This window comes from Monodon monoceros, unplaced genomic scaffold, assembly GCF_005190385.1.
Source record: "Monodon monoceros isolate NGI ecotype Baffin Bay Population unplaced genomic scaffold, NGI_Narwhal_1 Super_Scaffold_2, whole genome shotgun sequence".
In the NCBI taxonomy this organism is placed as follows: domain Eukaryota; kingdom Metazoa; phylum Chordata; class Mammalia; order Artiodactyla; family Monodontidae; genus Monodon; species Monodon monoceros.
The window spans coordinates 89,625,582-89,638,217 of NW_021703776.1; the positions used below are offsets into that span (position 1 = coordinate 89,625,582).

Here is a 12,636-nt window from a genome sequence, read left to right on the forward strand (position 1 = left end):
ATTTTCAAAGCATAGGCAGGCTCCGCGAGCGCGCGCACACACACACACACACACACACACACACACACACACACACGATGAAACTCCCCAACCGCCATTTCTCAGCCCTATACCTTAACCCCTTTCTCTTGCGTATGACTCTGGGTAAAGCTCAGTATGCTTCTCCTACATCGAGGCTCCAGGACCAGATTGCCTGCCTTCAAATGCAGCCTTCTAGCATTTACTGCGTGACCTGTGTGACCTGCGTCACCTAACCTTTCTGAGTCTCAGGACCTCCTTTATATAATGGGGATAGTCATAGGACCAGCTCACAGGGCCATTAGAAGGTTAAATGAATTAATATCCATAAAGTGCTGAAAAGAGTACCTGGCACAGGAGGTGCTAGAGGAACTATCCTATAGTTATTTTGCAAAATGGGCTTAAAATGTAATTCATTAATTAACTTTTAAAAACAGTAATTAAAAAAACAAACTTGGTTTTCTCTCCATTTTTTTTTACTAAAAAACACCATTTATTACTCAAACTGGGTGACAAAAAAGTGGTCAGGCCCTCTTTGTCCACCTCTTAAGTCTGATGTCATTTTCAGGAGAATCGGATTCATTGACATTATTCTTGTCCAAGCCTCTTCCTTAACCCCCTCATCATAGCCCTTATCAGAATCAGCCTCTTCATCAATCCCACGTATTTCAGGAAAAGTAAAGGACATGCATGTGTGTGTGTGTGTGTGCGTGCACACACACACACACACACACGGGAGGAACAGGTGAGAGAAGTGCGACCATCCTGAGCATCCTGACACAACCATCCTTTCAATGTCATCTCCTCCCTTTTCCTCCCAGCTCTGGCCCTGGATCTCCCCCTCTTTCCCCACCTTCCATCAGGCAGTTGTGTTGGTTCCTCACACCAGGGACCCTCACCTGTTGGTGTTCTCCAGAACCTCCACCTTCTTCCGGAGCTCGGAGTTCTCCGTTGAACAAGACTCCACCCTACAGAGGAGAGAGAGAGAGAAAAATACACTTAGTTTTTTATCAGGGGAGCAAACACTAAGCCAGGAGCTAGGATGGAGGCAGGTGGGGTTGAGAGAAAAAAGACAGGGAAGGGCTTCCCTGGTTGCGCAGTGGTTGAGAGTCCGCCTGCCGATGCGGGGGACGTGGGTTTGTGCCCCGGTCCGGGAGGATCCCACGTGCCGCGGAGCGGCTGGGCCCGTGAGCCATGGCTGCTGAGCCTGCGCGACTGGAGCCTGTGCTCCACAACGGGAGAGGCCACAACAGTGAGAGGCCCGCATACCGCAAAAAAAAGACAGGGAAGCAGCTACTCTAGGGAGGTGAGGGAGAGAACTTGGCCAACCTGAGTTGGGGAAAAGGGTGAGTAGACAAAAGAAAAAAGAGAGAGAGAGATGGGTAACCAGTGCCTCAGTAATGGAAAATGAATAGGGATGGTACAAAACATAAACTTCTTTTAGGGTGTTCCAACCTTGATTTCTCTCGACTCTTCCCTATGGCTCTCAATGTCCATCACAATTCTCCCTCTATGCTACAGGGTCTGGATGCTGCTGGCTGTACTCTTGACCTGAAGGGCTGACAGGAAGCCCAGGGGCTTGGGGCAGGGGGAGAGTGAAGAACAAGAACCCGGGACCTCAAGACAAGGAATCCAGGTGCCGGAGCAGGCATGCCCCAAAGAGGCAATAAAGAGATTTTCATCGAAACATCTTGACCCTGGATACCTACAGACAATAACAAACAGAATGGGACTGCTTAATGCTATATTACCAACACCTAAATCAGGAGGAAGAAACACTGACTTTCAGTAGGAACTTCAAGAACCAGCCAGGATCCACCAACTGCTCTTCTCACCAGACACACATAAAGATTCATTTCTAGGTCCCGGGACTCATTCCAATGGTATTAGTTTGCCAGATGGGAACTATTTTCTAGGGCTAATACAAAATTGTATTTAATTTACGTTTTTCTAACAGCCCTCCTGATATTCCAGGCTATTCAGAAGAGCAAAAGGTGCCTTCAAGTGTTTTTGTGAAAAGTCACTCACCTATAACACAAATTATAGTGGACAGAAAAAAAAGAACGCCAACCTGCTTTACTTACTTCATCCCCTGTTGCTTTCTCTAGCGTGCGAGGGAGTGTGGCCAACAGGAATTGATTAATTAGCGCCTCTCCTCTGAGGAGTCCAGGTATATGCACGAAGGTTAGCATTTGTACTTATTTGAAAGGAAGTCTTCAGGGACTTAAGGACCCTTGGTTGGAAACTGTGCGGTACAAATGCCTACTAAGACTGAATGTACTTTTTATCACCTGCCAGATCTATAAGCTTTCCCCTCTAAAAACCACTAGGTGGCAGGCAAAACATAGCTGATAAACCAACGGCCTTTGCCGGGGTCCAGACCAAGAAATTGAACCCCCTTCTCATAGAAAGCAGGGCCCCCCTGCACTTACATTTCTCTACATGAATTGCTCAATACACACAACCACTTTGGCAGGAGGCTTACTTTTTCTCCAAACTGTCCATGTATTCCTTCTTCTTCCTCCTACTTTCCTGGGCGGAAATCTGCAATGGAAGGGGAGAAAAAAGGATTATGTTCCAGCTATCTCAGTAAACCAGCATGACAAGAGGCCATGAGCAAAGAAATCACAAAAGCCCTGCTCACTTTTGTGGCCACTTCCCATTTGTTTAACCTACTGGCTCATCTACTAATCACCTCTTCTGTCCTCCCTGGTTTCAACCAGCTGATGTTCTCATCTACTTTCCAACACTAGGTCCCCAGTGAGAAGGACAGTGGTCCAGGAGTCAGAGTGGAACATGTGGGTCACGAACCATCTGTATGGTCTTAGATAAATGATTTCAATTCTGTGGACCTAGTTGGCTCAACTATAATACATAATATAAGCCAGTTGGGGTTAGTCGTATAAAAATTCCCTGGCGGTTCTGCACATGGACGAAAACTTTTAACTCTAAACTCTTTCCTTCCTCTCTCTTTGTCCCCTCCCTCCTGCTCTGCCCACGCCCTAGCCATGCCCCAGGGCCTCTGCACCCCTGATCCCCACTGTAGGGGCCTAGGACTAGGAGACTGCTGGACCCAGGTATAGAACAGTGGTCTGCAGAATTTTTTATCAAAAACCTCTATCAAGAAAAAAAATTAAGCAAGCACCCGTAATACATTTATATTTATTCATTTATAAATTATACACATGCCTACTAGAGGGAAATATTGTGTATCTAATAAAACAAATTTTAAAGGCTGAGATTTTTTCAAAATGTAAATGGGAGTTCTAATATTTTCTTCCCGCCCCTGTATGGGTCATCTTAGGCACCACAGAGTGTGCACGCCCGACCTGGAGGCCCACTGACCAGAAGATGTATGGGGAGGTCTGGGGGAAGACAGGGGCAAGCCTTGGTCCCCACCACGGGACGGGCCAGTGTTGGCCACCGGGAAGGGAGGGTGGGCATGCTGGCCGGGTTTGCTCACTGTCTCTGCTCACAGAAGTGCCTGCATTTGAAGGGCTCACCTTGTTCTTGATTTTCCTCCGGATTTTCTTCAGGGCCTTCTCCTCTGATTTTGTCAGGGGCAACTTTGTGGGGATGGGATAGCCCTCGGCGATCAGGGTTCTCTTCTCTTCCTCCGTCAGGACCAGGGGGCCTGATCCCTGCAGCTTCTGTGCAGACCAAGGAGCAGAAAAGGGTCAAAGAGGAAAAGCCGGGCGTGCCGGAGAAACACCTCCTGAGGGCTGAGGAGGGTCTGTTAGGATGTCTTGCCAATGGCTAAGGGAAAAGGAGGCCCATCTCTTTTGGTGAGAAACGGGCACTTTGAAGTGGAAGCAAAAATGCAGAAGACACTCGTGTGAGTGTTACAACCCAAGGATTATAAGGGAATGGGTAAAGAAACCTCCACCCATTATTTCCCAGAAAGTACCCTGCTGGCTAAAACAACAAAATTAAAGGATACAATTCATTTCCCACGTCCCTAGAGATTTCCTGTCCTCAGAGTGATGAAGGATTCACTTGGAACTCTGTTGGCGGAAAGTTTTGTTGTTCTCCTAAAGATGCCATTTGGCAATATGCTCTCTAAACACTAGGAGTTGCTTCTTGACCTCTACTTCCAGCTAAGGGGCCAGGGCTCCTAGGGACACACCTGCAGGCATGTTCCATGAAAGTCACTGGTCAGCACAGTCCCAGACTCTCCATCATCAGTGGAGATGAGAACTGTAGCTCATCTAATTTCACCCATATTAGGACAATGTGTTTATAATTAGTCAAATAAATGGAGTACCTACTGCATATTAGCTCCACATTAGATGCACGGAAGAATCAAAACGAACTCTGTCTCTTAAGTAGCTAATGATCGAGACCGAGACTAAATTGAAACACGTGAAAGAATGAGAGCAATTAAATGCTAGACTGTAATATTCACTCAAGGTACATTAAAAATATGAAGAAGGAGAACGCTTATGTGAGTTTGTGTGATAAGGGAAGGCTTAGGGTAGCAGATAAGGCTTGAATTGGGCTTCCTGAAAGAAAGGGGGTGATTTACACAGAGGAGGGCATTACAACAAAGGCAGTATTGTAAAAAGTAACTGAAGAAGCCACTCTGCGTAGAGGGGGTGAGGAGTTCTGGAAGCAGCGGCAGGTTGGGCACGTAGGAGGGTGTTTGTACCCAGCAGAGGTATGAGGGCTTGATGCCAACAGATAACAGGGAAACAACACAGATGCTGAGCCAGTGTATGATATGGGAAGGATTTCCTCCATGACCACGTGGAATGGATTAACTGTGGTAGGACCCACAAATCCATAGGATGGACACTATTTCAGTAATCAAAGGGGTGAAGGGTTAGAGGAGAGAAGGCAAAGGTGGAGTGGAAAGAGTTAATTCCCTGGCCCTCGGTAATAGTGATATATAAGAAGGTGGCCACAGATCTAGAACTTTCTGAGTTTCTGACACAGGCTGAACTCAAATTTTCAAAATTATGTTAATTAATACATGATTATTCTAAGAATTTTTAAATAACTCATTTCATTCAAATTTGCTCTATGTGATATTCTAAATTCAGTAAGGCTGACTAATTTTTAAATCCTCATAGAAATCAATCGACTATTCAGAACAATGAGAAGTTAATTATCTAACCCTAAATTTTTTTTTAATTTATTTTATTTATTTATTTTATTTTATTTTTGGCTGTGTTGGGTCTTCTTCGCTGCACGTGGGCTTTCTCTAGTTGCGGTGAGCAGGGGCTACTCTTCATTGTGGTGTGTCATTGTGGTGGCTTCTCTTGTTGCAGAGCACAGGCTCTAGGCATGTGGGTTTCAGTAGTTGTGGCACACAGGCTCAGCAGTTGTGGCTCGTGGGCTCTAGAGCACAGGCTCAGTAGTTGTGGCACATGGGCTTGGTTGCTCCGCCGCGTGAGGGATCTTCCTGGACCAGGGCTCGAACCCGTGTCCCCTGCATTGGCAGGCGGATTCTTAACCACTGCGCCACCAAGGAAGCCCTACCCCTAATTTTTATTTGGAAAAATTATATATGTGAGGGATGAATGTTGACTCATGATTTCCATCCTGAGTCACTGGGTTAAGAGTTGCACCACAGACAAAAAGGGTTAAATTATATTTTTGAGCTTTAGACATCAACGCATTTACTCTCAGAGCAATTTTTCAGTTCATCAAAGATTGCTTATTTAAAAAATAAATTATTTCCTATCATAGGTCATAAAGACCACCTAAATTGATGATAAATATTTGTGATGCAATTTTGAGAAGAATAACAACCCATTTTTATTCCTCATGTTTGTAGCTATAAAAAAGAAACGTGAATAAAAACTGGAAGTGTGCACAGGAAAGGAAGAGAATGTGTTAGCATGATGAGGTCACAGGCAGTTCTTAGAAAATGTTCTTTAAGACTGTCATCCCCCTGCTTCAGCAGTTAGACCTAAAACTTCCTACAGGCTCCGAATGGTACGCACGCTGGGTGAAGGTCCGAGTGACAGAATGGGGGATGGGGGTGCAGGGATGCAGGGGACACTCACGTGCGGTGCGGTGAGGAGTGGGGAGCTGGCAAGTGCCGAGGGGGCCCGCGCTGGGGCCCTGGCGGGGCTGTGGGTCTGCGGCAGGCCAAAGGGGTGCAGGCGCGGGCTGGGGCTCAGGCTGCCCTCTGAGTCGCTGCTGTGGCTGCTGGGAGGGGTGGGCGGTAAGTGCAGGTGGTCCACGGAGGCTGAGGGGAAAAGAACGGATTGCATCCATCAGGGAGCAACAGAGCAGGACTTGGGGCAGTTCAACATTCAACATCCCTACAGCAGAACTCAGGACAGCCGAACAAAAGAATGAGGAATCTCTGTGTGTGGATATGGAAAGGCCTCCAAGATGTATTACTATTAAGGTTAAATTTTAAGAGCGTTTCTTTCAAAAAATTTGAAAGGTTGCACTATTGGGTTCCAAGTCTGCAGTCCTTGATATGGCCTCATGGCAGGTGCTCTTGGCTTGATTTTCAGGCTTTATTTGGGATACATTTTTGGATTGGGTTTTTCAGTTTTACTTTGGTCAATGAGGGTTTCAGTAGATATGACGTTATTGTCTGCTGGTCTCAGCCTATAGAGGAGCGGAATAAATCAAGGTGCAAAACAGTGTATAAAGTAGCCCTCCTTTTGTATGAAAAAGGAGAGAAAGAGAATACAGACCCCCATTTGCTCGTATCTTCGTAAAGAAACTCTGGAAGGTATATAAGAAACTAATAAAATTATGATGTAATGGGGGCAGGGGAAATTACAGTAAGTAGGGATGGTGCTGGCATAACCTTCCCTCTGTTCATTTCATATAGTTTCCATAGTTTGACTTGTAAACCATGTTAATGTATTAGGATCTTTTTTTTTTTTTTTTTTAATAGCAAAAGCAGGGAGCCCCATGAGTGTTTGAGAAAAGCTCATTTGTTTCTGGAGGAATGTGCATGGTAGGGCCCATAGGCCAGATGCCAGGCATTCTTGATTCAGATAATACCCAATCCATCTGTGGATAGACAGGTAGGCATTGGAAGACAATTATTGGGGGAGGACTTTGTCTCCCACAAAGTCCTCCAGCATCTAAGCATCCTTCACCTGTCCTCAGGGAGACACCCACACCCTCTGCTGGGGCCTCTGAGCCTTAGCCGGTGCCAATCTTGCATCTCCAGGGCAGGAGGGATGGGTTGCCGAGGGAGGAATCCACTCTGGAGTTCAACCTGACAAACGAGCTTTGGGGTCTCACTCTTTTTCTGACCTGCAAATCTTCACGTTGTGCTGAAATACCTTGACAGCCAGCTGCTGTTACTGAGCCAAGGAACATGACCCTTGGGTAAACCTTTCACTCCACACCCCTCCTGGAGCCCCCAGGACAACAGAGCCCTGAGTGCAGCGGCTCTGAACTGGGCAAGGAGCCTGGAGGCCTCATACACACCTGGCCTTCCTCGGCCAGAGAACAGCTCGGGGCCATGGAAAGGCCTCGGTCTCCTGCCTGATGTACTGTGAATGGGAAGAGACTTTCTGACACACAGCTACTCACCTAAGAGAAAGGATTCCCCCACAGCTGTCTTTGGAGGTGACAAGCTGCAACCAGACGGCTCTCGCCCACTGAGACACCTGAATATCCTAGGTAACCACAGGTGATGTGTCTCTCTCTGCCACGCCCCGCGCCCACTCCCATTCACAGCACACTTTCGTTCTCTCTCTCTCTCTCTAACCCATCTCTTTTCTCTTTCTAACATACTGCTTTTCACTAGATGCCTCTCCGCCCAAGAGTTCCCTGGTTTTTTAGAGTCCATGGGCACTCTGAAAGCTAAAGAATATTCTAAAACAATCCTATGCATCTCCACTGCCAACTCTTCTGCCACCACTTCCAGGCAGCTAAGGAGGGTAGGTATGCACCTTAAACTTATGTGCTCACCTAGGAAGGAGTCCCAAGCGCGTTAACCAAGTTTTTCCCAATGCCATGACGACCTATGGCACTCTGTGGTGTCAGATGAATTAAGCAAGGAAGCCATCAGACTGGGGTGGCTCCAGTGCTCTGGTGGCCCTACATAGGCAAACCAAAATCTAAGCCTCTAAATGCTTCAAGATTACCAGACTGAAACCTAGGACAACCGGTCACAAACAACCAACTTGGCTTTAAGTTATATCCAATCAATGATTTCCTTACTTTGGGCTTTCCTGGTGGTGCAGTGGTTAAGAATCCACCTGCCAATGCAGGGGACACGGGTTCGAGCCCTGGTCCGGGAAGATCCCACATGCCGCGGAGCAACTAAGCCCATGCGCCACAACTACTGAGCCTGCGCTCTACAGCCCGTGAGCCACAACTACTGAGCCCGCGTGCCACAACTACTGAAGCCTGTGCGCCTAGAACCCATGCTCCACAACAAGAGAACCCACCACAGAGAGAAGCCTGCGCAGCAATGAAGAGTAGCCCCCGCTTGCCGTAACTAGAGAAAAGCTTGCGTGCAGCAACAAAGACCCAACGCAGCCAAAAATAAAATAAAAAATTTAATTAAAAAAATAATAATTTCCTTACTTTGCTTCCACCTTTTCTTTATAAAAGTCTCCCCCCAGCTCCTGTCGGTGGAAACTTGTAACTGGTTTGGTGCTACAGAATGTAATTAATTTTTGCTCAAATAAGTTCTTAAAATTTTTAAATTTTTAGAGTTTATCTTTTAACAATGCTTATCTTTTAACCATGGTAAACAAACAAACAAGCAAACCAAAACCAAAACAAAACAAAACCCAGGAGTGGCCAAACCTAACAGGGGCTCCCGCTGTCTGCCGTGCGGTTAGTCTGGAGAACTAACCAAGAATACCAGAGCTCACTTGTCCCTTTCACTAGGCACAGCCCTAATTATTCTAATACCTTTCTCCTTTTTCCAAGCAGAAGATGCTCCACAAAAAATGAAAATGGCATGGCAGGAAAAGTGAAGCAAACTCGAATCTCCTCTTACTTAATTATTAAGAGCTACTGCCCTGGCCACAGGTGCCTCGGTATCAGATTTCTAAATATCACTTGAAATGTTGCTCTTGGATTACTTACTGACAGGGCTGGGGACAACTGGCTACTTTGCCTAGAAGCCCTGTTGCATTCAAGGATATTTAATTTCCTCCTCTCTGTACATCTAGGATAATGAGGAAGGACGGCCATTTACTTTACCCTTGAAATGTTTCTCCTCCAGTGATCCCAGATTCCAAAGCCACTAGGGGGTTCACTGGTACAGTTGTGACATTTTCTGAAACATATTGCAACATAGATTTAAAAAGCAACATGCATGTGATAGTTGTAACTGGTGTCACAAAAATGAAAGGAATTACTTTGGAGCAGTATATAAAGCTGAAAGGCACTAAAACGTATATCACTCAGTGAAAAGAAATACTGTCTCAATATGGATTTTAGTCAGTATTTCTAATTTTAAAAACAGAATCCTTTCTTTACTGATGATAAAGGGTAAATGCCAACCTTGATTAAGTTGTCACAGATCAAGTCCTGAGTATGTTTCTGGTGGAATGAAGGTAGACTTTGTTTCCCTGAGCACTGCCACTATGTAACATCTGCTCATTACATCTACACCATAGCACGGATACCCTTCCCATGAAAAGTGCATATACTAATTTCCTATTTGTCGACCACACCAATGAGCTACCCTTATAACCTTGTGCCAAAAGTATAAATAAAAAGGGAGGGGATGGCGTGTCTGAAGGCACAGAATTAAGAGCAGGATCTGTGCAAAGTAACTCAATTAAAAAGGCTGAGAGGGACTTCCCTGGTGGCACAGTGGTTAAGAATCCACCTGCCAATGCTGGGGACACGGGTTCAAGCCCTGGCCCGGGAAGATCCCACATGCCACGGAGCAATTAAGCCTGTGCGCCACAACTACTGAGCCCAAGTGCCACAACTACTGAAGCCCACGCGCCTAGAGCCCGTGCTCCCCAGCAAGAGAAGCCACCGCAACGAGAAGCCCGCGCACTGCAACGAAGAGTAGCCCCCGCTCGCCGCAACTCCTGAAGCCTGCGCGCAGCAACGAAGACCCAACGCAGCCAAAAGAAAAAAAAAAAGAAAGAAAGAAAAGAATAAAAAAATGCCAAGAGAGCTTCCTAGACTCCGTGAGACTTAGGGGTCTACGTTCAGGATTCCTGACTATGGGCTTCACACAGGACAAGAAAAAGACTGACACAGAGAAAGAAGAAAGTGAAAGTGTGATAACCCCAAGTGTGACACTACTTAACTCTAAAAGGATGGCAAGAAGCCCAATAGGATGCAGGAACAAAGGAGGCTCCTTGCAACAACTGTCATCTGAAATCAACATTTAAAAACATTGAATTGGTCAGACAGATAAACCGTGAATTCACTTCACAAAGGGTTTAAACTAGAATTGTTTGTTGTAAGTAGGCCAGGTGCCTTTGTGGATATGTGCCTATTTGCCTCTACTGATCATCACTCCAGGACAGGGAGCTGGGTTTTATCCACACGATGGCTTGAGGGCAGCGGTTCCCTTGTCCCCTTGTCAGCACCCAAGTCACAGCAGTCTACGAACATGCTGAAAAGTCACCCTGCCTAGGAGTAAAAGTTAAAGATTTAGCTGGAAAAACTTAGCTTTCAGAGTTTGTATTTACAATCGAGAACGGAGCTATTTCATAAAGCAAGTTCTGCCTTTGGTACAATCAAGCCCAGCACTGTCTCGCACATTCCCCATCTCTTTAGACGGTGCACCCACATCTGTTAACCCAAAGGAGAGAGTGGACAGACCTTCCTTAGGAGAGAAGTTTAGGAACTGATCCACTTCATGAGGCTCCAGCTTAATCTTAGGAATAACTGTCTGGCACGAGGAATCAACCTAAAGGAAGAATTTCAAACACAGTTTTTAAAAACCAATAACAAACCTGAAGAAACACCCCAGGGAGTTATTTGTCATCTGTGTCTTCCTCCCAGGGCAGCCCTGCTTCTCTGGGGCTGGCGAGGCCCAGCTGAGTGCAGGCTGCTTCTTGGACAGGGAGGTGTTTTAGTCCTTAACCTTTCCCTCATTGCCAAACCTGGCAATACAGGTGATGGAACCCTCAGAATTCTAAAATTAAGAACCCAGGGCTAGGGAGTTCCCTGGTGGTCCAGTGGTTAGGACTCAGCACTTTCACTGCTGTGGCCTGGGTTCAATCCCTGGTTGGGGAGCTGAGATCCCACAAGCCTCATGGCACAGCCAAAAAAAAAAAAAATCTAGGGCTCACTTATCAGTGCTTTCTTTCTATTGTTTTTATGGACCATAAAGGCCTTTTATCACAAAATAGTCTGGTACATTTTTAAGGGTCATGGCCTCCAGCAGTGTGTCCTGCGGTAGGAACTGTGTGAACCCAGCTGCATCCATTCTCTCCAGGTTCCTGACAACTGACAGCAACTAACCATGAAACACTGAGTACAGGAAGGAGGAAAGGTATCTGGCCCGTGCATGGGGAGCAAGGCCATGACCCTGCCCTTTCTCAGTGACATGCATGAACATGAACTGAACTAAAATCTCATGGAGCAAGGAGACTAATACAGACTCCAGAAGCCTAGTCTGATTAACAGACTCAGGTAGCTATTGAGAAGGGAATTCTAGAGGGCAGTGCAGAGGTGCTCTGTCCACAATCCCTCATCTTCCACACGGATGGAAGGTAAGAGCACAGGAGTGAGTACTCAGCAAAGCCTTAGTGGCCCCACCACTGCTGTGCTACCTTTTCCTGAATAGGTGGACCACTATACCTCGCTCAGAGGAGATCTGACTTAAAGATCGTCAGCAGAGTCATTGTTTATAGCCTGTGACTTTGAACTTAAGGAAAGTTAGGACTGGATTCCAATATCTGGAAGAAGATGTACAAGTATGACTCTGGTCCATCACCAGACACTGAAATACCCAAAGAGAAGGTGGAGTAAAACTAAATCCTACTTGCCGTAGGTGTGGAACTGAGCAAGGAAGAAATTCCAGATTTCTTACGTTTTCCACGGGGAATACATTAGGAATTGGTAGGTGGGAGATCCCTGAATTAAGTCAGGGTAACTGAGCACTACACAGGAACTAGCATTCCCTATTGCCACGGCACAGAAAGCCATGGATCGCGTCATCATCATAACCACTCCCTTTCCACCGGCTTAAAAATCAGTTCCAGGGAGAATCTTTTTTCCCCATGGATATCTATGTATTTTTAAAATTTTGTAATAGCAATCATAGAAAAAATGAAATGAGACTTGCTACCAATTTTTCTGGAAATGCCTTTAAAGGAAGTGATGTAAGCAACGCTGACACCAAATCAACATATCCTAGATATATACATAAATACATTTTTACATACATACATACATATATAGTTATATATCTTTAAACATATACAACCACTAGCTCCAAAAAGATTAAGTGCCTTATTGGAGAATGAGGATCCGTATCTTTTGATCCAATCTGTTTATACGGAGGAAAAATGAGTATACCCCAGCGTTCATTTCCAGAGGGGGTTCCTCCTTTTCAAAAGGGGTAGAGATGGCAGTGATGGTCAGAGTGACAGACGGAACTAGTCCTGAGGGCGGCTCGTCCGTGATTGGCTCTGTCTTGATGGTTGTTGATGGAAAGTCTGTAGACAGGTACCATTTCTCACTCTCCGCTTCATCTGT

At 45.9% G+C, this 12,636-nt stretch overlaps 1 protein-coding gene across 7 annotated transcripts in view; it reads right to left on the bottom strand.

The window, feature by feature from the left end:
* Positions 1 to 12,636, bottom strand: part of CREB3L2 (cAMP responsive element binding protein 3 like 2) — a 117,588-nt gene that overhangs the window by 21,218 nt on the left and 83,734 nt on the right. For all 7 annotated transcript variants that reach the window (XM_029232938.1, XM_029232944.1, XM_029232943.1 and 4 more), the window contains 6 exons: positions 12,457 to 12,632; positions 10,753 to 10,840; positions 6,030 to 6,214; positions 3,522 to 3,668; positions 2,504 to 2,562; positions 918 to 986 (listed from right to left, as the gene is read on the bottom strand). In XM_029232938.1, coding sequence (XP_029088771.1) covers positions 918 to 986; positions 2,504 to 2,562; positions 3,522 to 3,668; positions 6,030 to 6,214; positions 10,753 to 10,840; positions 12,457 to 12,632 — 724 coding nt within the window. The remainder of the gene's footprint in view (positions 1 to 917; positions 987 to 2,503; positions 2,563 to 3,521; positions 3,669 to 6,029; positions 6,215 to 10,752; positions 10,841 to 12,456; positions 12,633 to 12,636) is intronic.